Raw genomic sequence first — 27,125 nt, forward strand, 5'->3', positions numbered from 1 at the left:
CACACCGTTTTCCAAGTGGCCTTTCAGTCCGCGTGAAGCAGAAGGACTCCGCGAACGGCCCAGGCGCTCTCCCCGTGCCTCTCAGTCTCCTCTCCTGGCAGCCTCGCGTTCTCGGGACTCGCGTTGCCCGCTGCTCGACTTTCTCGCAGCGCTTGGTCGCTGGGAATTCACGAACGTTAGGAAGCTAGCTCTGTCACGCTTGCTGCTCACTGAGGAATTTTGAAAACACACCTTTAAAGTCGTGAGGGTATAGGAGTGCCAGTGCCATTGTCTTGCAGGAATGGGAGAGAGCTGGCACGTGTGCGGTCACTGCTCTGTGGAACATGGCCGTCCGAGGGTAGCTGGCTTCCCTGCAGAGCCCGAATGGGCCTCGGGATCCTTGTCACCAGTTGCTCCCAGGGGCCACTCTTGCGTGCGAGTCGGCCGGCCCCACGTGTTAGCCCGAAAGAGGTGGCTTAAACAACTGACATTTCTTTTCTCCCAGTTCTGGATGCTGACAGTCTGAAGCAAGGTGTTGGCAGGTCAGCTTCTCCTGGGGCCTCTCTTCCCGGTGAGTCGATGGTGTATGCTCTCTGTGTTCACACAAGGCTTCCTCTGTATGTGTCTGCGGCCTGATTCCTCCTCTGAGGACGGCAGTTATGGTGAATTAGGGACCACTTTAATGATCTCGTTACTTAATTACCTCTTTAAAGACCGTCTCCAAAGGAGGTCACATCCCGAACTACTGGGGGCTAGGGCTCCACCATGCATAGTTCAGCCCATCACCTGGGAGAAACCTCTGAGTTTTCTCCCTTGTTCTGTCCACAGTGTCTTGCCTGAATTTTAGTAAACGTGTGGGCTCTGAGCACAGAGAGCCTGGTCTGGCCCCTGCACCCCTCTCATTCCTGGCTGTGGGACTTTTCCAGCCTTTCTGGGGTCCCCGTGGGATCTGAAGCCGGTGTGCTGCAGGTGAGCACAGCAGCCCTGCTCTGAGATGCCCAGCCCTTACCACCACCTTCCAGACGCTGTCCAGCTTTGGGGATGTCTTGCCCTGTCGGCTGCATGCCCTTGTGAACAGCAAGCGATGGAAACTTTTGAGGACAGATTGAAGTTTTCCTTTTCCACGTACAGTCTGGGGATATGACATCCATTCATATAGTTGTGCACCCGTTACCACTATCCGTCCATCCATCTCTAGGATTTTTTTTGCCTTACAAAACCGAATCTCTGTACTCATTAAATAATAAGTCCCCATGCCCTTTTTCCCCAACCCCTGGCAGTCACCACTGTGTGGTAGTTTGAGTTTTTAGGAACCCCCCAAAATATTTTGAAACCAAGAGCAGTGAGCAGTGGATGATACAGATAATCTAGTGAGGGACATAGAATTTTTAAAGATTAGTGCATTTTGTGGTTTTCTTGGGAGACTCACCCTCCACCAAGCAGGGTCTGGACAGAAATTTTGAGCAAGTGGCAGTGCCATTTGGGGTGGCTGCACAGAGTGACTACATCAAAAACTTGGTGAAGCCAGAGTCCTGGAAATTCAGCTCACTGTTGGTCATATTACTTTGCAGTCCTGTGCTGCATTTTTAATCCTTTCAAGTTATCTTCAAGGTGCCAGAAAGTCAGCATTTTCTGGACTCATGTCAACAGAAAATGCCTATTTGCCAACAGATTTTTATTTCATATTTTCTAGACGTGAACAGTAAGTGAAACTCTGCAAGGCAAAGCACTGGATTTCATTCTTACAGGAAATTAATGCAGTTAAAAACTGATGGCAGTGTTCTGGGCAGTTTCTGTTTTCATTGGGAAAGGTGAGAGAGTTGACCTCTCTGTGCAGTAGTAGTTCTGTAAGTGTTCAGGGTTGCATTGTCACTGAAGGAGAGCTATCCTCGGTAAAGAGGCATGCCGGAAGGTGCAGGAAGATGGGGCTTTCTCCTGTGTCAGGAAGGAGAAGGTCTACAGCGTGAGAAGAGTGAGGACCTGCTGAAGATTGATCTGCCATTTCTAATAAAACATTCCATGCTTCCTTCACAAGATTCAGCTTTTCGGCTGAAGACTTCTGTGGAGTCCTAAACATTTTCAGCAATGTGGACGCATTTTATTAAAAACCACCAGTTTTGACCGTAGATGCATTTTGATATCGCAGTTGTAAGTACTAGCACTAGAATGAAATGTGAGCTGTTACTGAAGTCCCTTTCCGTTTTAGGCACAGATGGTCTGTCCTCTGGTGATGCGGGAAGTGCCTTCAAGGAGAGAGGCGTGACAGTCAGTCGGGGCTGCATGGATTTGGACATCTGCACCAGAGAGAACCTGGCACACGTGAGAGACTGTAAAACAGGTATCCAGTCTCCACATCACCCACTTGTTAAAGGTTGCCAAATCTTGCTTAAGAAATTCCAGGTCTAGGTCTATAAATAATAAACAAGTTCGTACATTCACATGACGTATTTATTGAACATCTGTACGTTTAAGCATTGTTAGACGCCTGAGGTTTTTTTAGCCTTGATTTTCTCTCTTATTAGAAATAATGACATCTTCCCCCCAAACTACGTCTCACTTTTGGAAAGAGCGTTCTTCTTACACCTGGAGTGGAAGTTGCAAAGGCGTGCCCACCCTTCCCAGCCCTTTTCCTGTTTGAGGAGTAATAACCTTTTTAAACTTCAGCTGTGAGGAGGAGACGGGCTTGATCTTTTTGGGGAATTCTCTACCCAGATTGCAGGCTTACTCCTAGAACCACGTGCACAATTGTGGGTTTATGGGTTTTCTGGAAAGTAGGTCTGTTGTTTTCACTGCATTCTCAAAAGGCTTTGAAGGCCCCCGGCACAAGTTAAAACTCACCGGTGCAGATCATTGTTTTTCAAAGTTGGTTTAAACGGGGCAGCAAAATGAGAAGTGGATATATTATTATCCAGCACTCACTGCGCACACACACACAGTTGAAGCAAACGTGTCAGGGAACAACGCCTGCCCTCCTGCGTGCCTGGCGTGCCGGTCAGTTCTGCTGAGTTGTAGTCTTTCGTCAAACATGTGACTCACCTCCCTTGAAGTCATCGCTGCATCACTGATGGAGCCAGCTGCCATTGGAAACACGGGTGTCGATGACCTTGGAGGGTCTCGCCAGCTCTGACATTCTAGCTTAACTTCTCTGGTCCTTTTATATGAGCAGCTAGAACACGTTGCCGTTTCCCCAGGATCTGAAAGAACAAAGGGAAGGTTTCCTTTCACTAAAATAGCACAGTGACGTCTTGCTCCTGCCAGATGTATACTCCAAGTTGAAGCTGCGGAAACACCAAGAGGGCCATTCCTTCCTCATCACCTGGGGGCTCGTTTTTCCTTGTGAAAAGCAAACTAGTGCCTGCTTGGCATCCTCCTTTGCTGGAGGACCTCCTGCAGACAGAAGCAAAGGACCTCCTTGTGCCTTCCCGGCTTCTGTCCTGGGAGAGCTTTACAGCATCCCGAGCACGGGCTGAGAAGCTCACAGCCATCTCTGTGTCCTGTAGGTGTGAGTACACGTTTCCTCTGGGGCTGGAGTTCCCAGAGGCACAGAAGGCAGAAGCCCAGAAGCCCTGTCTGTTTCCACAGAGTGTCTTCTTTCTGTTTCTTTTTTGCTCCCTCCCCAGCCTTCCCTTGCATCCCTGAGGGTCCTCCCTGGGACGTGTTCAGTGGTCAAGCCGCTGATTGAACTTTCTCAGAATGTTTGGAAGCGTGATTAACTTTCAACTGCCTGGATTTCCCAGAGGTTGGGGGTTGTATTCAGGTTCTTTGATAGGAGAACCGAGTGATTTCAGAGTGGCCTCTGAATATTACTCAAGCTGATTTGAGTTGCGGAGAATGAGAATGGGCGGAGTCTTGGGGATAGCTACGTTCAGATGCGTCTCTTCTCCCGAGGACAGGAATGGTGAGGTTCGGCTCTTATGTTCTTAGGAGGCTGGCTTCACACAGGTGCCCCCCTCCCCACTCCCAGCAGTGGTATCGACTGCAGGACTCAGAGTTTATCTTGCGTCACAGAGCCAAAGTCCTTGCTTTGTAGCAGCTGCTGTGTGTATGCAAGTTCATGTTTTAAGCGCCATGATTGATGTTGGTGTGATGTGATACTTTGGCCCAAGAAGTTGTTTTCTGTTGTCTTCCTCAGGTTCCAGTGGAATGCCCGTGAGACTGGTTACAAACCTCTTTACTTTGGACGTGCCCCAGGACTGGCAGCTGTACCAATACCACGTGACGTATGTTCCAGATTTAGCATCTAGAAGGCTGAGGATCGCTTTGCTGTATAGTCATAGTGAACTTGCCGACAAAGCAAAAGCATTTGACGGTGCCATTCTTTTTCTCTCACAGAAGCTAGAAGAAAAGGTATAGTGCAGTTAATTATTTTGCTGTATGCGTGCAGTTGTGCGTGTATGAGGGAGCTTCAGAAAGTTTGTGGAAAATGGAGTTAAAAGATAAAAATTTTAAAAACTCTTCCTCAACGTAAGCTCCATCAAGGCCAAGAAGTTTTTGTAAGTCATGATGGCATCCATTTTGCTTATCCCTAAAGAACTCTGAGGGTCTCGGGAATCAACCATGTCAAAGCAATATTTTCTTGTATGTTATTAACTGAAGGAAAGTGAGTGCCCTGTACAGACATTTTAAGATTAGGAAATAGAAGGAAGCCAGAAGGAGCCAAGTGGCCCGTAAGGAGGATGCCCCATGACTTTCCACCGAAACATTTACGAAACTGCTTGTGTTCGATGAGGGGATTGAGCAGGAGCCTTGTGGAGAAAGGACTCTTTGATGAAGACTTCTCAGGCTTTTTTTTGGCTAAAGTGTTGACTGGCTTTCTCAAAATACTCTCGTGATAAGCAGGTAATGTTGTTCTTTGGTCCTCAGAAAGTCAGCAAGCAAAATGCCTTGAGCACCTCAAAAACCCTTGCCACAACCTTTGCAGTTGACGGTCCCCTTTTGCTCTGACTGGACCGCGTCCATCTCTTGGTAGCCATTGCTTTGGTTGTGCTTTGTCTTCAGGACCATGCCGGTAAAGCCAGGTTTCATTTCCTGTTACAGTTCTTCCAAGAAACGCTTCAGGAGCTTGATCCTACTCGTTTACAATTTCCTCTGAAAGCTGCGTTCTTGTCTGCAACTGGTCTGTGCACCGCAGTTTCGGCTTCCGTCAACTGGAGCGTATGCTCACCTTGGGTTTTTCTGTTAGAACTGTGTAAGCTGAACCCGTCGAGACATCTGTGGTGTTAGTTGTCGCTCCGCTGCTAATCGGTAGTCTCTCTGGTGGGGGCAAGGAGACTGCGTTTTCCTTGTGAGTCGGCGTGGCTGGTCTGCGGCCGTGGGCTTCGCCTTCAGCGTCGTCCAGCCCTTCTTGTGTGAGGCGCCCGCTTGCTGGCTGCTGCCCTCTGGGGGGCATCGGCCCCAGACACCTTCGGTGAAGCATCAGCGCTTCTGTCGTTCTTCGACCCAGGCTTCGTCGTATGTGTTGTGTGAGTTCTTGCTCTTGTGTGAGCAGAGTCCACGCTGCTCTGACAGGGGCGTTTTCTAAGCGGACGTCTTCCTTAGCGCCTCCATCTAGCTCTTGTTCAGACGTGTTACATTACAGGTTAGGATAAGTGTGTTTTGATGCAAATGTTTGGAGATTCATGCGTTTTTTCATAATACACATTTCCCACGAACTTTTTGAAGTTCCCTCCTATGTCCTTATACATAGGTATTTAAAAGATTAACCGATTGCCGGGTGCAGTGGCTCACGCCTGTCATCCCAGCACTTTAGGAGGCAGAGATGAGAGGATTGCCTGGTCCCAGGGGTTCGAGACCAGCCCAGGCAGCTTGGTGAGACCTCATCTCTCCCATAAGTCAGAAAATTAGCTGTACATTTAGGACCATTTTTATTCACCATATGTTTTTATTTATTTTGCAATAGTGTGACCTATGAGCAGATGTTGATAACCTGCTTTATATGGCTTCTGATACTCAAACAGAATATTTCAAGTATGTTTTTATTAAAGATCATCTTGTTCATGTAGATACATTTGTAGTCATTGTTTAGAAACTTAGATGTGTTGAAATTATATACCGTCCTTGAATGGTCCCACCTACTTCAATCGTACCTATACTCTACAGATACTAGGAATAAGTTGATACTACCTATTTCTCACTGAAAATGAGCATGGGATGTGTGTCAGACACCTTTTTGTTGCTGGAGAATGGAGTCTAATAAGGGGTAGGTAAGAAAATAGATTGTGAAAACCTGGTGTGACAAGTAAGGCCAGGTTTTATTTCCCAGACAGAGGGGATACCAGGTTTAAATGGAAGATGGCCCTGCTGCCAGTTTTGATGAACAGGAATGTGTCCTCGGGGGGATGCTGCCATTTGCACCGTTTAATTCTGACCCTCATACTGACTCAGACTGAGTCCCACAGCCCTGCCCACCCCCTGCCTCCTAGCCCCTGAACCGTCTGTTGCACTCCTGGGAATTCGAGAAGTCCTGTTCAGCTTCCTCCTTCCCCTCTTGTCCACACCTCACCTCTGCACCGGCAGCCATGACCATGGTGTCTATCATCGTTCATGTCTAGTAGCCACTTGCGTGTATTTGTGAAGCGCCTACTGTGTACCTGGCAGGGTGTTACCACCATGGAGGAAACAAAGATGAATAAAATGGGGTTTTTATTCTAAAAACTTTCAACTTGCTTTTACTCACAAATAAATACTGCGTCAGGTAGGATGAAGTAAGTGCCCTGGTGATAATTAGTGTTTTTCCTGTGCTAACCTTGCTGAACCCTTGCCAGGTGCCAGGTCTGGTGCTTGGTGGTTCTCTGGTTGGCCCCAGCACTGTGTCTGTCGTCTTGAGGTGAGCAGACCTGCACTTGATGTCCTGTGAGCCGCTGCCACTGCTGCTGCTACCCCGGTAGATTGTATCTGTCGGTCACTTCCTCTGCCGGGTTCTTGCAGCACGATCTCATTCCATCCTCATCAGCCCTGGAGCCACAGCGAGGCTCAGTCCCTTGCCTGGACCATCATTCCGAGCTCGATGAAAGGCAAGGCCATTCCTAGCAGGAAACGCCGCGAGACACATTGTTTCTTGGGTAGGATTCGGGTCAGTGAGGTAGACCGTTGGGGCAGGCACGTTTTAGAAGTTCTTGGCGGTTCAGGTGGCCCAGGAAGCGTCCTGTGGGGCCACTGAAGCCTTCGAGAGCATTTTCCTGGAGGCTGTGTGAAGTGACAGCCACGTTGGTCTTCAGGTGGCGAGATGAATCGAGTACCGCCGAAGTAGTCTGGGCAGCGTCTCAGAAGGGCTTGGACAAAGGTGTGAAGCGCTGTTGTTTATTTAAGCACATCCTGAGTGGCTGCACAGTGGATGAGGATCAAATCAGTGCAGTATCTCACTTAATTTTCACAGCTCTGCGCCTTGAGTCCCACGTAGAGATAGGGAAAGACACTGCCCATCACACGGGCTGTAGGAGGCAGAGGGCCAGAACTGCCCAATTCTAGAGCATGTGCACTTAGCACTGTGGTAAATAATGCTGTTGGAACAGCCGGACTAGATCAGAGGTGTTGTGGGGTAGAGGCGCTGAGACTTGCCAGCTGGTGAGGTCACGGGTTGGGGAGGCGTGAAAGCTCGCTGAGGCTGGCAGCCGGGGGCTGGAAAGTGTGCGGTCTGGCCCCAGATGCAGGACGTGGCGGAGGAGGTCTTGGTGGAGGGCAGGGCAGAGGCGTGCGTCCTGAGTGGCTGTGGAGCACGGTTCCTAGGCTCCTCATCCCCTCGCCTCCACGTCCTTGTTGTTTAACCCTTTGTCCCGCATCTCCTGTAGTCTGAGAGTCGGCACCCCTCCTTCCTGCCAGACTCCCCACCCCCATGCTGATGAGCGCTTCGGGCAGTGATCCAGCTCCGATTCCCCTAGGACTTTATCTGAAGCCAGAAATCATCTCAATGAAATCTTTCATCCCTGTGAAAAGATGAGCTTCTCTTTGTTTCCATGCAGTGAGCAATTCCTGCCCCACATTCTTGATTCAGCCTAAAAGTGGCTCAGGCTACACTGTAGCTGTAGGAGATGACAGTTGATGAACTGACTTCTCATTCCATACCCTTACAAAAAGTCCCAGATTGTTGATTTTTTTTCTATGAGTCAGAGTGTCACTCTGTTGACCGGGCTGAAATGCAGTGGCACGCCTAGGCCACTGCAGCCTTACCTGCTGGGCTCAGGCAATCCTTCTGTCTCAGCCTGTCAAGCAGCTGGAACTACAGGCATGTGCCACCATGCCCAGCTAATTTTTTGATTTATTGTAGAGATTATTGTCTCGCCAGGTTGCCCAGGCTGATCTCGAATACCTGGACTCAGGCGGTCTCTCGCTTCCACCTCCCAAAGTGCTGGGATTGCAGGCACCGTGCCTGGTCCCAGATCATGGACTGACGATGCTTGACTGATTTGTGCATTCTCGTATTTCGAGGCCCAGCCCAAGTCCTGTTTGGTCCCAGGAACTTGATATTTAGCTGGGGAGTTGTTACAGCAGTCTGTCCATGCGTCCGTTATATTGCTAGGACGGGGCTCCATGTTTTCAGAGCTCTGTGTTTCTCTGGACTTTTCCAAAAGTTATGACATCCAGTTTTCTGTCTGGAGGAAAAAACAATATCCTAATGTCCACAGCTTCCTTCCCTTTCCCCTATCTTTTCCTCCTGTCTGTCCCCTGCCCTTGGCTTTCTTTCTCTCTTCTTCTCTGCTCTTCTACATTATGAGTAAACTTTTGGGAGGCTCTCCCCTGGAATCCATGAAGTTTGGGTAGGCAGAGCAGTCCACTAACAGGCTTCTGGGCATCAGTGAACCCCCTGAAAATGGGTGCATCATGGACACCGTTGAGGCACATAGATGTTTGCGTGTGTGTGTGAAATTGTCTTGGGAGAACGTCTGCCACGTTTATCAGACTCTCAGAGCAGCTTGGGACTCGTTTTCCTGCCCTCCCCCTCCAAAAGACCAAGAACCACGGCTCTGGAACTCTCTTCGAACCATGCGTCTGGCTTTGATTCTGCCTTAAGAAGCTGGGGGATAGAGGGTTGTGTAGCTTTTTCGGGATTAGCAGGCTGCAGAGAGGAAAAGCAGCCTCCAAGTGCAGTGCAATGACCGGATAATGACTCATATGCGAACAGCCACAGCTTTGTTTTTGTTAATGCGTGTTCCGTGGCGATGGCTCCATAGCGTCCCCGTCCTGCGCACTTGGGGGTGCTTTGTCACGCATGTATTCAGCGACTTTCTTTCCAGGTCACAGAGCTGTCCAGCGAAACGCGAAGAGGCGAGACCGTGAAGATGACGATCACGCTGACGAGGGAGCTGCCCCCGAGTTCTCCCGTGTGCATCCAGGTCCTCAACATCATCTTCAAGAAGTAAGGCCCGGAGTGTGCATTTGACGAGGGTTGGCGACTCCTTCCAGCATAGAGCCCGGTCTTCCGATGGGTAGCCCTTGTATAGCCCTTGTGTAGACCATCTTCAGGGGGGTTTCACACATGTATTCACATACGTGTTCACATACACGTCTGCCGGAGAAACAGCAGACCGCGCGGTCCACGCAGCTTCTCGGTGGTGCCAGCCGTCACTGTCCGGTGTTACCCAAGTTGAAGCAAAGACTTGAGGATTGTTGCTGTCTCAGTAGTAGCAGGGAGGGCTCTCCTTTCCTGGTCGTCTTTTCCTCCCTCCTCACACCTTCCTCTCAGCCTTAGAAGTCCACTGTGTCTGACTCAGGAGGCTGGAGGATTTTTTTTCCTTGTTGGTTGATCTGGACACACAAGGCCGCTGCCACCCACTCTCTGCCTTGGCTCTGCCCACTCTCTGCTCCCCATTCAGCTTGCCAGGGCTCTGCAGGCAGGCCCAAGGACCCCTGCCCCAGAGCCATCTTGGGGTGGAGCAGAGGTCCATGCAATGAGGGTCCCTGGCCCCTCTCTGAACCAGCTGGTGCACAGAGTCTCGCAGGCGGGGCCGGGCAAATCCACACTGTTAAGACACCCCCAAAGCCTGGGAACCACTGCTGTACCTCAGCAAGTGTGGGTCGTTTCGGTGACCAATCTGAAGGCATTGGAGGCAAGCCCTCGCCCAGCAGCGGGCTCGCGAGAGGGTGAGGCGGAGGTTGGGGATGTGCTGGGCAGCGGGTGCTTAGGACGCTTCCCGCTTGCTTGACGCTTCTTGATGCTCAGCGGATGGCTCATCCGAGCCTCAGCCAGGACTGCACAGCCTTCAGAAGCCAGCCTTGCCTGTGTCCTCCCGAGAGGGCGCCCTGTTGAGCCAGCTGGCCTTTGGAAGGTCCTTTTTGGGGACAAGGCTCTTGGCTTGTGTTTTATCAGACTGATTCTCACTAGGGCGCCCTGAGGCAAGAGCTTTTAAACCCCCCTCTTTACAGACAAAGAGGCGGAGGCGGAGGCTCAGTGGTGTTCGGCAGCCACAATCCACAGAGTCAACCCTCTGTTTCCCGGCGCGGAACTCCTCGTGTTTCCCCGTGCACTGGGCAGCCTTCTGTGAGGGGCGTCTGGTGGTGAAGTGACCAGGATCAGTTGCCGAAGGCACATCTTGGTCGCTTGGTGGCCCCTGGGGAGCCCGAGCAGCCTCGCTAGAAACCGCTGCCTCGTCTCTCTGGGGAGGAGGCCAAAGAGCCTTCGGACAAGGCCTGCCTCCCGCGGGCAGGCTGCCCAGAATGTTCCAGCCCCAGTTGTGATGGGTGCTTGACCACACACTTGTCGTTACAGCTGAGCCCAGACAGATGTGGGTAACTTCAGTTGCAGAACTGAAGGGCAACTGTGAAGACATGGCGGTGCTTATATGGATACGCTCACGTGTGTGTTTGGTATCCACACCTTCCAGTGCTGTGGAAATGAGAGTTCCATGCTGTCTACATATTTTTTCATGATGTTCAGCAGGGGAGCAAACTTAGATTTACACTGTGTTGCTGACTGATACTTATAGAAATTCCAAAAAATTTGCTTTCAGGGTCTTAAAAAAGCTGTCCATGTACCAAATCGGACGGAACTTCTACAATCCTTCAGAGCCAGTGGAAATTCCCCAGCACAAGTAGGTTTACTTGCATTTTTCTGTTACTCTGAAACTGTTACAATGTGAGCACCGTAATTTATGATGCAATATATTGCCATTATGCCTCCTGTGAGGCCCTGTGATAGGAAGCGTAATGGATTTTGTTAATTTCCAAGTTAGAATGTTAGTTGTGAATGTGAAGCTGGCAGCCTGTTCTCTAGATCGTTATCTTAAATCCTAGAAGGAGTTCAGGAAGTAGATTTCTGTTTATAAGTAATAAAGCAGTAAGCTGGGTTACGTTGTAATACACAGTTGATGTTCTCTTTTCTTGTTGAAAGCAAATTAGTACAGCCTGGGTGGTTGAGGTGGGATGGTTGGGTAGATGGGTCAGATGGAGAAGCCAACCACACTGCCCTCACGAAGGATAGTGAATGAACCACTGAGAACACTGGCAGCATTTCCACCCTAGCCTGAGAATTCGCTGCTGCAGGAAAAGTGGTCAGCTGTGAACTGGACCAGTTGGTGCTTAGCTCTCCAGAATATTGTGGTCAAGCGGAAGCAGAGAGGCAGCCGGCAGCCCAAAGACAGATGCATCAACCAGGGAGAGCGTGTAAAAGATAGAAAACGGGTGTGGTGCATGGCCTTCCTCTGGGTGGAGGGAAAATGACGGGCCCTCCAAGTGTTGCTCGGTGCTGAGAGGTCTCCATAAAGCATCCTGTCAGTCCCAGCCACCAATCTCTGCTCTTGGCTGTGATGCTCTCGCAGGTGCAGGCTGGACCAAGCTGCCTAGGATGCTCCGGGCACATGCTGTCCTGAAGGTGGGCTTCCTGTCACCGTGAATGGGTTCTGCATGCTGTAAACTGGAGTGGTTTCTAAATACACGTGTGTGTTCTCCTATGCCACTCCCTAACCCCATGCTCAAGGCTTTCTCCGCCTGTGTGGGAAGGCGTGTGGCCTGTGCTCCAGTTTCTCTGGGCCGTCTGTCCTTATCTCGTCGTTGAACCCACTCCTGCTCTCACCCTTGAGTCATGTGCTTTTCTGGACCTCAGTGTTTTCACGCTGGACAGGTCACTCTGTAAGCGTATCACGCCTACAACTGTCATCTCGGTCGGGGGCATTTTGCCCCTCTTCCCACAGGGGACACTGGGTGTTGTCTGGAGACATCTTGGTGGTCCACAGCTGCGGGTATCTAGTGGGCAGGGCCAGGGAGACGCCGCCAGAGGTCCCACAGGGCACAGGCCAGCGCCTCGCAGAACTCACTGTCCAGTCCAAAATTTGGGGCCCGGTTGAGACACTTGGCTTTATAGTTACATGTTTTATCGTGTGTATATGTTTAGAGACTCTCCAGCTGAAAGTCGAGTTTTTAGCCAGCAGCAGAAAGAAATGGGCCTGAAGAAAAAACCGTCTATGAGATTGAGAGCATGAGGGTGGAAAGTCACCGTTTAAACCTCTGTCGCTCTCCGATCCGACATCGTAAGCCTCGCGTGCTTGCTGTTTCTGTGTTTTGCCCTGAAGGTTGTCCCTCTGGCCTGGGTTTGCTGTTTCCGTGTCCCACTTCGAAAGCAGGCTGCTGCTGAGTGCGGATGTGAGCCACAAGCTGCTCCGGAGCGAGACGGTTCTGGAGTTCATGACCGCCCTCTGCCATGAGGCCGGTGCGTCCTGCTTCACCCAGGAGTGTGAGAAGCAGCTGGTCGGGCTGGTCGTCCTCACGAGGTAAGGGCCTGCCCGCCACGAAGCTTTCCCAGAGTTGGTACTGTCTGGGGGACTGGGAATGGCCAGGGGGCCTTGGCGCCGCCACTGAGCTGATCAGCTCGCGCGCCCATTCGTAGACCTGTTCTCCACTGCGGGCCCGACGTCCTCGCGTGGCACCCGGGCCGGCCACGGGCAGACCCCACCCCGCCCGCCCTCGACTCTGACCCCCGACAGCCTGCACTTCGCTGCTCAGGTCTGTTCGGTTCGACTCACTCCAGTTGCCTGGATCTCCCACCCCCGACGCTGCCCCTTCAGCTTCAGCGTCCGCAGAGCCCGTCCCTCCTGTCCGCAGAACCTGTCCCTCCTGTCCCAGCCTTTCTGGCGCTTCTGCTCACCCTCTTGCGTGCAGCCCCTCATTGCGGTGTGAATTTTGTGTTATTGCTGCAGGACAGGGTGGGGGGTCCCTGTCTCACCTCCTCTGTGAGACTCTGAGGCCATTCAGGCTGAGATCATGTTTTGCTTCTTCACAAATCTCTAAGTGTATAAAAAACTGGTCCTTACGGTGCATTGAATTGCAGTAAACACGGGAAGATTAGATGACTTCCCGAGTGCTAAAAAGCTCACCACATGTATACTGCTAGAGTCTGGGGATGCTTCTTTCAAGGGACATACTTGCCTTCTAGTGTGGCCTAGAATGTCCACCTAATGCTGTTTTGCTGGGTCGCTAGCAGCGAGGTGGGACTGACTGAGCCCCTCGTGATGGGGACGAGAGGGCCACCCGCATGTCTTCCCATCATGCTCTCGATGGATTACCTTGTCACATTCAAAAGCACCTTGCAAAGACCAAGAGCTCTGGCAAGTTCTGTCCCTTGGCTGGGGTGTCTGCAGTGGACAGTCCAGGCTACACTGTGCTAGAGGAGAGAAAGAACTAGAATGACCTCAGCTGACTTGTGTCGCTTTGCTGAGGGCCAGCCTGGCTGGGAGGTGAAGAAGGAGCCAGGCTGACCAGACTTGTGTCGTTTCGCTGAGGGCCAGCCCTGGTGGGAGGCGAAGCAGGAAGCCAGGCTGAGGGGCCTTCTTTGGGTGCTTTTTTCTTTTGAGTCGGAGTCTCCCTCTGTCGCCCAGACTGGAGTGCCGTGGCTGCTCTTGGCCACCGCAGCCTCGACCTGCTGGGCTCCGGCGATCCTTCCGCCTCGGCCTTCCAAGTGGCTGGAACTACAGGCGCGCACTACCACGCCCGGCTAATTTTTGATTTATTGTAGAGACGCGATCTCACCAAGTTGCCTAGGCCGGTCTCAAACCCACGGGCTCAGGCAATCCACTCGCCTCGGCCTCCCAGAGCTCGGGATTATAGGCTGAGCCACCAAGCCCGACCTTCTGGTGCTTTTTCTCAGAGAGGCTACCTGGGTGCACGGAAATGCCGAGTGGTATTAGCAGCTTGTGGGAGGGTCTTGAGCAGGGCTTTAGCCTCTGAACTTTTGGGGAGGAGTTACCTGGATTTAGAGTGTTTATGGATTAAAAAATAGGCTGTGGCCTAATGACTTTCCCCAGGAATATTGACAGAGGTCTTCCTGAACACTGAGGAATTAAGTAATGCTTTTCTCAGATAAGAGGTGATCATCTTTATGTTTTTTTTTTTTTTGGAGTTGAGTCTCTTTCACCCAGACTGGAGTGCAGTGGCCGCTCCCAGCCACCGCAGCCTTGACCTGCTGGGCTCCGGCAATCCTTCCGCCTCAGCCTTCCAAGTAGCCGGAATTACAGGTGTACGCTACCACGCCTGGCTGATTTTTTTATTTTATTGTAGGGATGAGGTCTCGCCAAGTTGCCCAGGTGGGTCTCGAATCCACGGGCTCGGGCAGTCCACTCACCTCGGCCTCCCAAAGTGCTGGGTTTACAGGCTAGCCACCGAGCCTGGTTAAGAGCTGATCATTTAAAAAAAATATGAATCATCGTGTTTTACTGTCTTTCGTAATCTCTTACGTTCTGGAATCTGTCTTATGCCTTGAACTGAAAGTGTGGTGAAGTAGCTGCTAATCTTAGATTTGGGAATTTCTCTTGAGAAAGGCTTCTCGCATTTGCCAGATACAATAACAGAACCTATCGCATTGATGACATCGATTGGTCCGTGAAGCCCACACACACCTTCCAGAAGCGCGATGGCACCGAGGTCACCTACGTGGATTACTACAAGCAGGTGGGACTTTTCTCCTTGTCTTCCCCCTCCCTCTTAGCTCAGGGAAGCCCAGCTGGACCCGACTGTGGGCTGAGCCGCCTCCCACCTGACCCTCTGTCTGTCCCTGTCCTCCCCGCCCACCGCCCCATCCCCTGCCGACCCTCATCCTACCTCCTGTTTCCTCCTTCCCGGGTCTGAGTCACCATCCTTCTCTGCCGCGCAACTTCAAGGCTGCCGCTTTCCCGGGGCTCCTCACTGCGTGCGGAGGCACGTGTTGCCCCTTGGCGGCTTCTGAGGCCCCTGACGTGGCCACTGCCTCTCCAGCCTCGTCGCCGGCCCTCCCCTGCGCCCTCCCTGTGCTCTCCCTGTGCTCTGTGCCCTCGCCCTGTGTGATTCCATGGCTCAGTTTCTCCCCCGTGCATTTCATGCGGGTTGCTCCCTCTTTCTGTCCACACAGAGCACTCCACACCCCTCCATGCTCAACTCAGCCGACGGCTCTCAGGGTGCCCGTGGCCCCCCTCCCAGGTACCCCTCTGCCCCAACATCCTCAGGTCGTGTCAGGCACCGTGTAGACCCTTGGGGACTTTTGGAGGCCCAGGCTGGTGCCATGCTGTGCACACAGTAGCTGCTCGGGAAACACTATGGGGGAGTCTCCGCCTGCCTCTGGGAGCCGCCTGCTCAAGGACTGCCGTTGCCCCCACCCCGCCTCCGGGCCCAGTTGCTCTCAGAAGCGCCTTGTCTTTCACAAACAGTCACATCTGGGTCTCCAGAACGTCTCGGAAGTTTTCAGAAACACACACGAGACACACAGCCCCTTCCTTGATCACACCACACCTGCAGGGACCGCACACCGCTTTTTAGCCGACTTCTATAAGGTCGACTCTGGCTCCAAGCCCCTTCCTGCTCTCCCTTCCTGGGTCCTCGGCACGGCAGCCTGGTTGCTGCTGCCGTAGAAACAGCTTTCCCTGCTCTTACTCAGGGGGCCTTCTGCGGCACCTGTGACCCTCCCCCACACAACTGCCTCTCCCGCCCCTGACTCGCGGGCCGCCTCCCTGTGGGTCCCCCTGCCCCAGGTTGCTCTAGTTCTGTCTCGGGCCGTGTTCACCACAGCTCCCTCGCGTGGATTGCTCCGTGGTGTTGTGAGCTGGGTCGCACGTGGTGTTTCTCCTTGCCCTCGATCCCAAGCTCCCCGTTCAGCTCTGTTTTCAGACCGTGTTTGCATACCTGTCCCGCAGGCCTCCACACGGGCTTCCTGCCGCCGGAGGGCGCCGTCTCCCCCGCGCCCGAGTCTCCCAGGAGTCCTGCGCCCGGCTGTAACCGCCGCGCTTGCTTTCCTCCCCTTCGCCCTTGCCTCTCACTCTGCTGTCACCACCGGCCGTTCCCCTCCTCTTTGTCTCCGTGGCTGTGGGGTTCTTTGTCGCTGCCTTCTCTCCCCCCCAGCGCTGCCCCCTGCACCAGTCAGGGCTTCTCGGAGGGGCCCTCGGCAGAGGCCCTGCCGTCCCCAGTCTGTCCTCGATGCCCAGCTGGCTCCTTACTGAGCCCCATTACCCGCCCCACCATCAGAGAGAGGGGTCTGAAGCGCCACCAGACATGTGACTAAGAGCGTGAGTGCCGGAACAGGGCGGCTCTGGCTCCCGCAGGAAACCTCAGTGAATCCCTGAAGCTGGGGAGTCATCTGCCCAGGGCACCGTGGATCTCCTCTGTGCTGCAGAGGGCTGGGCAGGTGATCAGCCTGCAGCCGTTGGCCGGCGTGGCACACTGAGCATGGCGAGCGGCGGAGACTCTGCCCTCCTTTCCTCTCCAGCGTCACCTGGCGGGAGCCACCCCCTCTCCGCGTCACAAGCGACCGCCGTCACTCGCTCACCGCGTCCACCCCTGGCCTTGGTGCAGCTTCACTGACGCCTGCATCAGCCTCCTGGGCCTTCCTCCCTCACGCTGGGCCAGGTTCGGGCTTTGAGGTCGCGTGTGACGTCCTCTCTGACCTGCCTCTGCCGCACAGAGGAGCTGGCTGTCCTCTGAGCCCCTGTGTGCGCGTCACCTTAGCTCTGGAACGTGTCTCCTGTGGACAGAGCTGTCACCCAGTCACTCCTCCATGCACAGCACCCAGCGAAGCACCTGCGTGTCAAAGGCACCCTGAGGTCCATGGAGCCCGCAGCTCGCGCTGCCTTTGGGAGTCTCTCCTGCCTGATCCAATCTCTTGTGTGAGCAGACATGTTTGAGGACCCGTGACATCCTGGAAAGGGAGTCATGAGAAAAAACCCCTTGCTTTTCCCCATGAGCTGTGGTTTGCTGCACACACGTCTGGTGATGAGGGAGGGAGAGAAAGAAAATGGTGTCGGCCTCTCGTGTGTCCTCTTCTCCGTCCCCAGGAAGGGAGACTGCACGATCAGGTAGTCCGTTTTCAAAGTGAAAGACATCGACGTTAACTTTGAGTTCTCCCTTTTACCTCACCACGCAAGATATTTCCAGGCGCAGAGAAACCCAGGGCAAGGGAGAGGGTCCGATTCACCTTACGACGCAGCACAGGGCAGAAGCAGAGGCTCTGGTGACACAGAAGCCCTCTTCGTGGAACGTGCCGCAGTTCTGCCTGACCCGTTCCCTGAGTCTCTCTTTGCCCACATCTTCTTCAGGGTCTTCTCTTGGCTTCTGCCTTCAGGGAGCCTCCCTCCCTCGCCAGTCTTGGTGGTTTCACTGCCCCCTCCCCTTCTTCCTCGCCCTCCCTCCCCAGCCCAGGGATCCGGGGCCAAGTGTGTCACATGGAGTCTTAGGAGCTGCGTCCTGGCTGGATTGGTTTTATTTTAATGACTGAAAGTCCCTGAGATAGAGACAGGCTCACATATTGCTCCTTTAATCATAATTACCGAGGTCGGCCTCACATGGTGCCCAGGGAAACCATAATTCCAGTGGTTCTGCCTCTAGTGTTGAGTGAATTATACTGGAAACGAGTGTGCATTTAAGCCTTTGCCGCTGGAAGGTGAGTGAAATTTTGGCAGGGGTAGAATGTTGGGGGAGGGGAAGGAGGAGTGGGATACTGACCGACGACTGCCGAGGATCCATCCTCCCCCAGACCCGCGCGGACACCTGCGAGCGGCGGTCGTCCTCGTCGTCCGGGAGGGAAAGCGGCTGCCCGGCGCCTCCGCAGTCCAAGCAAGTGGAGGGCCGGGGACCGCACACACACGTTCCAGCCTTCAGAAATGCTCCCCGGGACATTCTGTCCTGGAAGTTAAGGCCGTCCTGCTCCCTGTGAAGTCCGAGGTGTTCTCAGGAATCTGTGTCTCCAGCTTGCGCGTGGCTGTGTTCAGAGTGAGCACAGATGCTCAGAGCTAGTCAGGCGTGGGCGACCTGCCTCAGTCACCAGTGGCCACACGTGCCTGACTCAGCCCTGTGGGGCGTTGAACGATGCTAGAACCGGCCAGTGCTGCTCTGCATCTGGCTGAAACCCAGAGGGAGTGGGCACGTGATTTTTTTTTTTTAATAGCACCGCATTATAAAAGACAAAACAATAAAACCAGCTGGGCTCGGTGGCTCAGCCTGTAATCCCGCACCCTTGGGAGGCTGAGGTGAATGGATTGCCTGAGCCCATGGGCTCGAGACCCACCTGGGCAGCGAGACCTCATCTCTACAATAAAATCAAAAAATTAGCCGGGCACAGTAGCACGTGCCTGTAGACAGTTCCAGCTACTCGGAAGGCTGAGGCGGAAGGATCGCCGGAGCCCAGCAGGTCGAGGCTGTGGTGGCTGGGAGCGGCCACTGCACTCCAGTCTGGGCGACGGAGTGACACTCCGACTCAAAAGAAAAAAACGATAAAACCGGCCTTCGAATGTAAGAGAGAAGTCCTGGGGAGAAAGGAGGAATGAGCAGGTCACCACGGGATTCTCTCGTTCTCCCCCAGAAGGCTTGGCTTGCCCGTTGACCTTAGGGCCAGCGCGTTGGCTGTGAGGAAGGATGCTTGTCTCGTGGTGCCTCCACACCACTCTAACTCGCCCATTTGTCTTGCCCTTTTCAGCAGTATGACATCTCTCTCTCTGACCTGAGTCAGCCCGTGCTCGTCAGTCTGTTGAAGAGGAGGCGCAGTGACAACGCCGAGCCACGGCTGGTTCACCTGATGCCCGAGCTCGCCTTCCTGACAGGTGATGTTCGTGTCTGTCACGCCACCGGGCTCCTGGGCACAGGCTCCCGACACTTGGCGGCGGCAGCAGAACCTCCTGAAGGAGTCTTAACCCATGGAGGGTGGGCCTGTAAACTGTTCACCCGTGGAGACGAGCTTGGGGACTCGAGCGCCCTGGGGACTCTACTTCCTGTGTCTCACACGTCCCGTGCGCTGCTTCCATGTAGAATAGGCCACCCGCCCTTTTCCTAAAGCCAAGCTGCTCTTTGCCATGATTTGAATTGAACCCATGTCGGAAGTGGCATGTCTTTGATTTTCTCCAGGTGTTTTATTTTCTTTTCGGATGAACTTTTGGGATGCAGTCTTCACTTTGCTGTAGAATCTGAATAACTGTCTTGAGTACTTTTAATAACAGTCACTTGACTAACGTGGGGTGAGTCAAGATGGGAAGGACTTTCTGCTTTTTACACATGTGCGTTGCTTGAATCGGTCCTGGCACGGACAGACCTGTCTTGCGAATGGAAAATGGCCAACGGGCAGTCCTTGCAGGGAGGGCGCTCCTGAGTGGTGTTCTGGCGCTGTAGACGTGCCTGGCCCACCACAGTAGCCACTGGAGTTTCTGCCCTTGAAAGGCGACTAGCTCGACTGAGAGACTGAAAAGAGGTGGGCTGGAAGTGTAAAGCACAGACCAGGCTTGGAGAACGTAGTGTGGGGAAAAGGGATGCTCCCTCACCAGTGATTTCTGTGCTGATTTTATGTGATTTTATGTTGATTCACTGGGCATGGTGGCAGTAGCCTGTAGTGTGAGCTACTTGGGAGGCTGAGGAGGGAGGATTGCTTGAACCCAGGAGTTTGAGGTTCCAGTGAACTATGATCACACTATCGCACTCCACCCTGGGTACAACGCTACACCATGTCTCTGAAAAAGTAGTTTCTAACGTTGATTACATTTTGAAACGATAACACATTGAATGTCGTTGGCTAAATAATGATTTCTGTTTATAGTAACTTCTCCTGTTTCTTTTTGGCTTGTCTTAACACGGCCACTAGAAAACTTAAAACGGCACATGTGGCTTTCGTTTCTGCTGGACGGTGCTAGGAGTACAGTGAACTGATTCAGTTCATGTGGAAACGCTTCAGCCGTGCCTGAGCGGCCCAGTGTTGCATGCATTCGTTTTGTCACGCCGCTCTCACTTGCTTTTGGCAGGGCTGACTGACCAGGCGGCCTCCGATTTCCACCTGATGAGGGCTGTGACTGGAGAAACGCGGCTCAACCCTTTGGGCCGGCAGCAGCGCCTGGCCAGGCTTGCGGACAACATCCAGAGGTACGGGTCGCCTGGGAGGCCGTGGGCCCTGCCCAGGGCCGTGGGGGTATCGACGTTCTCTGCAAGGTTCCTTCCCCTGTGGAAACGGCTTGTCCTTACTGATTCTGAGCAGGGAGCTGTGGAACTGTGCTGTCCAGAGCCCAGAGGTTGAGGGGAGGTGGGGGAAGCCGTGCTGGCAGGCACAGCACCCGCTTCACCCAGACGCCCTCCTTGGCGCCACTTCAGGTGCGCAGGGTTAGGTAGGGTGCCGGATGGAGAAAAGAGTCTAAGCTAAAAGAGCGATGACAACCCCCAAGCAACTCCAGGCCCCCACGTGCGGGGCAGGCGTGCACAGTTCTTGCTGCAGTGGCCTCGGCAGACTGGACTTTGGGAAGCCTCCCTGTGCTGTGTGTTCTCTAAACTGGAGACACTCTTGCCCTGGGCTCAGCCCATCTGCTGCACCGCTGTGTCCTGCCCTCGGCTTACCCTGGGACCTGCGGTGAGAAAGCAGAGCTTCCTCCTGGCTCTCCCTCGACCTCCTGAAACTGCACTGTCCCGTCCGTCCTGCAGCCCCACGAGGTGGCTGGATGCTGGAGATGTGGCTGCTGACACATCTTGACGTGCTTGCTTTTTTGATGCACTGGGTTAAGTAATGTGTGTTTCAAAAAATTTTCACTGATTTTTTACCCTTTTTAAGGCAGCTGCTAGAAAATTTAAAACTGCCTGTGTGGCTTGCTGTGTGTTTTTGTTGGACCACACTGGTTGAGAGTGACCGTCTTTCTTTAAAAAGTGGTGGTTTTTTTGGAAGTCATGCTAGCTCATGGAGCAATTGGGAAGTTTACATAAGCAAAAAGAAAAGAGAGTGGGTGTGTGTGTGCTCAGTAAATATTTAATAAATGAGTGACCACGGATCGGATGGCATGCATTCTTTCAGGTGCAAATGCATGTAATCCTGCTGTTGTTAGGAAAGTGACACAGCACTGTCCGTGGTGTTTTGCGACTTGATTTTTTTACCTGGAGGCTTTTCTCACAAGTGTCCATAGTGATGAATGTGCATCTCTGTAATCGTGCCAGTGGCTACGTAGTTCCCATGTCATGGATGCGTGTGAAGTCATTTGCTCTGGGCCGCCCCAGACTTACCTCCTTAAGAAGAGTTCCCTGCTTCTTTCTCCTCATATTCCTGGTGGGGATTCATCTTCCTGCTGCATCGACCTGGCAGCGATACCACCTACCTCCCCTGTTTCCTGTGACGGCCTCACCCATCTCGCCTTGGGCAGAATAGCTGGAGCAAAATAGCTCAGGGGATTCCGTGTGACCAGGCGGGACGTCACCTTAGCACGTGGATGAGGAGGGAGGAGGCCCAAGCTCCCGCAGAGAACAGGCGGAGCTTTAAGTGGGACGCAGAAGCGCGGACCTTGTCGGTGTCCTGGGAGTACCTAGCTTCTGGTGTGCTGGGACTGCGTGAGTCCGCAGGGCTGCTGCCTCAGGAGCTTATGGCCTGGTGGACGTTCTCACGTGTCACAGTCCCGTGAGTTGACACCTGAGCTGTGATTAAAGCTTGAAAAGTTGTGAAGTGCCGTGTGCAGTCCTGCTAGTCCTGTGCGTGCCAGCGTTCTCCTCAGTCTTCTCCTCCCCCACCGTCTGTCCTGGGGCCCTCCCAAAGCTGGGCTTCCTACATGTCCTTCCCCATCACTCCCCATCCACTCCCAGCCAGCACGTGCAGATGTTTCCAGAAGGCACCTCCACCTCCAGCGGCTCCGGAATGTTGCCTGGATAGCCAGTTTGTTACTGGGAGCGGGCGTCCCTCGCGTTTTTTGAGCACGTAGAGTGTGCTCGGTGTGGTGTGGGCCCCTCACACGGCTTGTCTCATTTGATCTTACGTCAGTGCCGCAAAGTAGACACGTTTATTATCCCTGCGCCTTGCCAGTAAGGAAAGCAAGCCTTTAAAAGGGTTAATGGTTTAAAGTCGTGCATTGTTAGATGTTAGGCAGGAAGTTCAACCCAGGTCTGTGTGGCGTGAGGGCTCAGTTTTCTGGTTGCTGTGCCCCCACTAGATGCCTTTCACACACCTGTACTTCCTGGACGGGCGCAGCTGTCCTGTAATTCTTTTGAGCGGTGAGAAAAAAGTGGGGAGCAGAAGTAGAAGCCAAGAATCCCAGAGACGCAGAAACTCGGCCCCTGGATAATTCAGTAAATTGAATCTCCAGAGATTAAATGCCTTGGAAAGTAAGCACTAACTGATTTAAAACAACTCTTGTCAACAGAAACAAGGATGCTCGCTTCGAGCTGGAGACGTGGGGACTGCGCTTTGGAAGCCAGATGTCTCTGACCGGCCGGGTGGCGCCTCCGGAAAAGCTATTAATGGAAGGCCAAACGGTGAGTATGGTGACCTTGCCTTCATGGAGACGTAGCTGCTTGCATGTGTGTGAGTTCGAGCCTCTGCCGGGGTGACCGGTGGCTTACAGTGTGTGTCTGGCCTCCCCTCCTGATTGCCTTTTCTGTCTGAATTTACTCACGTAGACTCAGGGACACCCAACAGGCATGGTTTAGGTTACTTGGAAGACAGTGTTTCACACCATTGCAGTTAAAACATACCCACCTTGTTTTGGGTGTTACACTACTCTACATTCTGTGAATTTTTTTATGATGCTGTGGCTACCAGAGATTATATTACCTAGTGAACGTTAATAATTCTAAGAGACTCTGTTTCCTGATTCCTGAGTTGCTGTTTTTAGCTGCTGTCAGTTGTGCTAAAGTTTCAAAATAAAATCTGCTCAATTTGCATAGAAATGAAGAACTTTGTGCAGAACCCAGTCCCAACTCGCAGTTGGTAAGAGAGGCGTTCTGAAACCTGAAGAGATCAATCATGGCCACTTCTGGGCTTATCTTGGAGAAATGAAACTATTTTATGCAAAACTTATGCTCTATTTCCTACTCTGCCACTCTGCTTTGCCCATTTTAAAAGTTTAGCTCTAAAAGTTTTAGAGGCCCTCTTTTTGTGTTTGTTTGGTATAAATGAGCCGACATGTCTACACTGATGTAACTGAACAACAAACATGTATTGCAGGATGGGGATGTTAAAAAGTTATTTCCTGTGAATAATCTATTCAGATTCTTTTTTTTTTTTTTTTTTCTTTTTGAGTTGGAGTCTCACTCTGTCGCCCAGACTGGAGTGCAGGGGCCGCTCCCGGTCACCGCAGCCTCGCCTGCCAGGCGCCGGCGATCCTTCCGCCTCAGCCTTCCAAGTAGCCGGAATTATAGGCATGCGCTACCACGCCCGGCTGATTTTTTGATTTATTGTAGAGGTGAGGTCTCGTTGCCCAGGTGGGTCTCGAACCCACGGGCTCAGGCCATCCACTCACCTCAGCCTCCCCAAGGCGCGGGATGACAGGCTGAGCCGCCGAGCCCGGCTTATTCAGATTCTTAAAACCCCATCTTGTAGAGGATGGCGAAAGAGTAATTTTCGAAAACAAAGCAAAGCAAAGCCTTGTTCCCTTCTAAGACGTAGCCAGCGTTAGGACCTTGGTCAGGGCCAGCACGAAGAAGGCCTGGTGCCCCCTGTGACGAAGGGCCTCAGGTGCTTAGGACGATCCGTCTCACGGTCTCTGTTGGTCATATTGCCAGAGGTTGATCTCTCTCCTTTTTTGAATCTCTTTGGTTTGAAAACTGGTGTTCACAGAATAAAAGGCATGGAAGTGGGCTAACCCACCCCTAGAGGCTGCAGGTGGCTAGCGGTCGCCGCACCATCCACTTTTTGGCCAGTTCTGCTTTTCTGAATTTAGGTCCTCAGAGCTGAGTGAGCTGCAGGTGACCGGCCTCAAGGTGTGCCTGGGCGCGGTGTCCTGGGTCTCCTCCCGGCTGCCATAGGACAACAGCTGGTAGACGCACCGTGGGCAAGAGACGGTGGCTTTAGGCTCACTGACTGAGGTGGGCAGGGAGGAGTCTTTGGCCCAGGTGGATCCCCTGATGAGGGCTGGTGCTTCCCGTGTTCTCGGGATGAGGGGTCTCCTGGAGCTGAAGGGGGCCGATGGCTGCACACTGGGTGCTTGGTGTGGGATGTGCTCCAGCCACAGCATCAGGAAGCCAGCATCCTAAACTCGTCACTGCTGCCAGCTGGTTCATAGCTTCCCTCAGCCATAGCCAGGGAATATCAATGTACATGCCAATCCCCTGGGAATGCATTACCGTGCAGGTTCGCACTTGGTGGGGGGGGCAGGACTCTGTTTCCAGCAAGCCCCCAGGCAGTGCTCATGCTGCGGCCTGTAGGACAGTGCTTCAGCAGCAAGGAACTCCTGTGCAGTGTGGTTCCTTTTAATTTTTCTTTTTTTTGAATCGGAGTCTCAAGACTGTTGCTCAGGCTGAAGTGCAGTGGCAGGATCACGGCCACTGCAGCCTGACCTGCTGTCCTCACGTGATCCTTCTGCTTCAGCCTTCCAAGTAGCTGGGACTACAGGTGTGGGCCACCGTACCCGGGTAATTTTTTCATTTATTGTAGAGACAAGGTCTCGCCAAGTTACCCGGGCTGGTCTCAAACTCCTGGACTCAGGTAATCTTTTCACCTCCGCCTCCCAAAGTGCTGGGATTATAGGCGTGAGCCACCATGCCCATCTCCTTACAATGGACCCTCCCCGCTCCCAACGCCAGAGACATTTTCATTGGATGACAGTCTCTGGATGTAAGCAGCGAGCTGGGGACCAGGCTCCCATGCCCCCTCTTCAGTGCAGGGAGCTTGTCCTTCCGGGGTGCTTAGGGAACCATTTCTAGACATAGCTGTTCCTAGCACAGTGTGTGGTCTTTGCTGCCCTGCAGGGCTTGCTGGTTTCAGTCGGATGACCCAGATTGACATTAAGCAGCATTTTCTATTTGAGGTAACTAGATGCCCAGCGTACAGAGCACAAACTGGACAGCCTGCTTGCGTGAGCCATTCAGCGTCAAGGTCGCAGATCGCAGAATTGGGAGGGAGCCTCAGCAGTCTCTGAGTGAGACTCTGTTCTCTGTACCCAGCAGAGACCCACAAGGTCAAGGGACGCACCCACGGTTCTGAGCCGGTTCCTGGCCGACCTGGGGGATGCCCAGATGCTTTTGCTCACGGAAAGCTCCGGGACTGTATCAGGTGTTCAGTGCGTGCATCTGTGCTTTAAGACTGTGAATGGCAAACTGTTAAGCAGTTCTGTTTTGAGAAAAACTGGCCATCTTCATGGCCTTTATTTGGTTGTCCTCTGAATGAGTCTGTTCCATCTCTCCACGGCCATCTCAGTGTCAACCTATGTCTGCTGCTGACTGGTCCAAGGATATTCGAACTTGCAAGATTTTAAGTGCACAGTCTTTGAATACGTGGTTGCTCATATGTAGTAACAGAACGGAAAATGTGACCGAGAGCTTTCTGAGCTGCTTGAGAAGAGTTGGCAGTACCATGGGATTTAATGTGAACTACCCTAAAATGTAAGAATATTCTGAATTTTTGTTTTCTGTATTAATTTGGTTTGGTAGGAGGTAGGAAATAGTGCCTGATGTATTTACAAAAGCTTCCTTATCTCAGTAAAGTTTTCTAATATAAAGTGCCAAGAAAGTAGTCATACGTAGACAGATTTTGTGATGACTACATTCTTAAAAGGTTAAAATATGTTTTATGTTGGTCTTTGTAAAACTTTGGTTTTACAGTTCTTAACCATTATCTCAAAATCATTTCAGTACCAGCTGGGGTGTAGGCCCTGACTAAGTTCGTGTGTCGCTTTCTCAGCTTTTGTCCTTCTTTTATGTCAGCTATTTACAGCCGATATAAATCAGTTATTTACTTAACTGAAGGCAGGAATATTAAAAAATGAAAGTGGTATGTCCTGACTTATTTGATAGACTTATGCTCTAAAATTTAATGTAAAAATAGATCTAAGATAAACTTTTAAAATTATCTTATTGCAGCATACGATTAGTGCTTTAGACAGTTTGGGATTAAAACAAGGTCATTCCCTGATGAGCACTCATTCACGCTAGGTGCCAGAGAAGGCTTGAGTCGGTGTGCAGGAGTTTGAGTTGGGAAGTCAGAACTGCTCAGTGGTGGAGACGGGGTGCCAGCTGGTCGCTTAGCTCTGCTGGACCCGAGGTCTGGGCGGGTGATCCTGTCACCTTCCTTGGCAAGTGCTCAAAGGCCACAGGGCGTTGGCACAAGTCAGTCATATCCACACAAAAGAGGCCAATTCTTGTAAAAACCAGATTTGTAAGTTTCTGTGTGTGAGAATTAAGACTTTGGCCCCTGGTGTGATGTAAGCACAGAGCACTACTTGGTAAGTATCTGCTGACTGATTGGTTAAGGGCTGATATCCCAGGCTCCAAGCAAGCCACCTCTAAGGGAGGAAAAAAAGGGCTTCAGTCATGCAGATGAGCCTAATGTCTTGGTCTTATTAACCCGATGTTTCCTGAAACATTTATTTTAAAATTCCTTTAGAGATTCTGTGGTAGGGAAATCTTAATCCTGATTTAGCTTAAACCCTGTTTCAGACCCTTGAGACCATCAGACTTATGAGTTCCAAAATTCACTTTCCACCCCATTTTGAATAACACAATTATTAATTGTAGGGGTTATGTACAGTTGAGAAGATTTCATCTTCCACCAAACTATTACACTATGAAAAATGTTTATTGCATGTTTTTGGAGAAACAATTTTAGGCTCAAAAGGTTTTTATTTTTCTGTAATGATTTTTTTCTAAAATTACTAGTTTGTTAGGAAGATTTATTTGCACAACTAATGCCACATGACTGTGCTACTAAGACGGAAATTATATAGCTTCAAAATTAATCTTTTTTTGTAGCATGAAGGTACAAGAAAGCCCAGCTGCCTTTGTTAGAACGATACAGCAACTTATGAACCCTGATGTTCAACTGGTGA

The 27,125-nt window shown here is 52.1% G+C and overlaps 1 protein-coding gene across 1 annotated transcript in view; it reads left to right on the plus strand.

Moving 5' to 3' along the window:
• Window positions 1-1,402: 1,402 nt before the first annotated feature.
• Window positions 1,403-27,125, plus strand: part of PIWIL4 (piwi like RNA-mediated gene silencing 4) — a gene marked incomplete at both ends in the record, with an annotated part of 36,956 nt that continues 11,233 nt past the window's right edge. The window contains 13 exon segments of the mRNA XM_021709884.1: window positions 1,403-1,499; window positions 1,501-1,529; window positions 2,186-2,317; window positions 4,112-4,326; window positions 9,210-9,331; window positions 10,923-11,003; window positions 12,480-12,677; window positions 14,739-14,850; window positions 18,836-18,959; window positions 20,145-20,262; window positions 22,506-22,617; window positions 25,499-25,683; window positions 27,049-27,121. Of these exon segments, the coding sequence (XP_021565559.1) occupies window positions 1,403-1,499; window positions 1,501-1,529; window positions 2,186-2,317; window positions 4,112-4,326; window positions 9,210-9,331; window positions 10,923-11,003; window positions 12,480-12,677; window positions 14,739-14,850; window positions 18,836-18,959; window positions 20,145-20,262; window positions 22,506-22,617; window positions 25,499-25,683; window positions 27,049-27,121 (1,598 nt within the window).

The sequence above is a fragment of the Carlito syrichta genome, unplaced genomic scaffold (genome assembly GCF_000164805.1).
Source record: "Carlito syrichta isolate Samal-C Ts95f unplaced genomic scaffold, Tarsius_syrichta-2.0.1 Scaffold287567, whole genome shotgun sequence".
Classification (NCBI taxonomy): domain Eukaryota; kingdom Metazoa; phylum Chordata; class Mammalia; order Primates; family Tarsiidae; genus Carlito; species Carlito syrichta.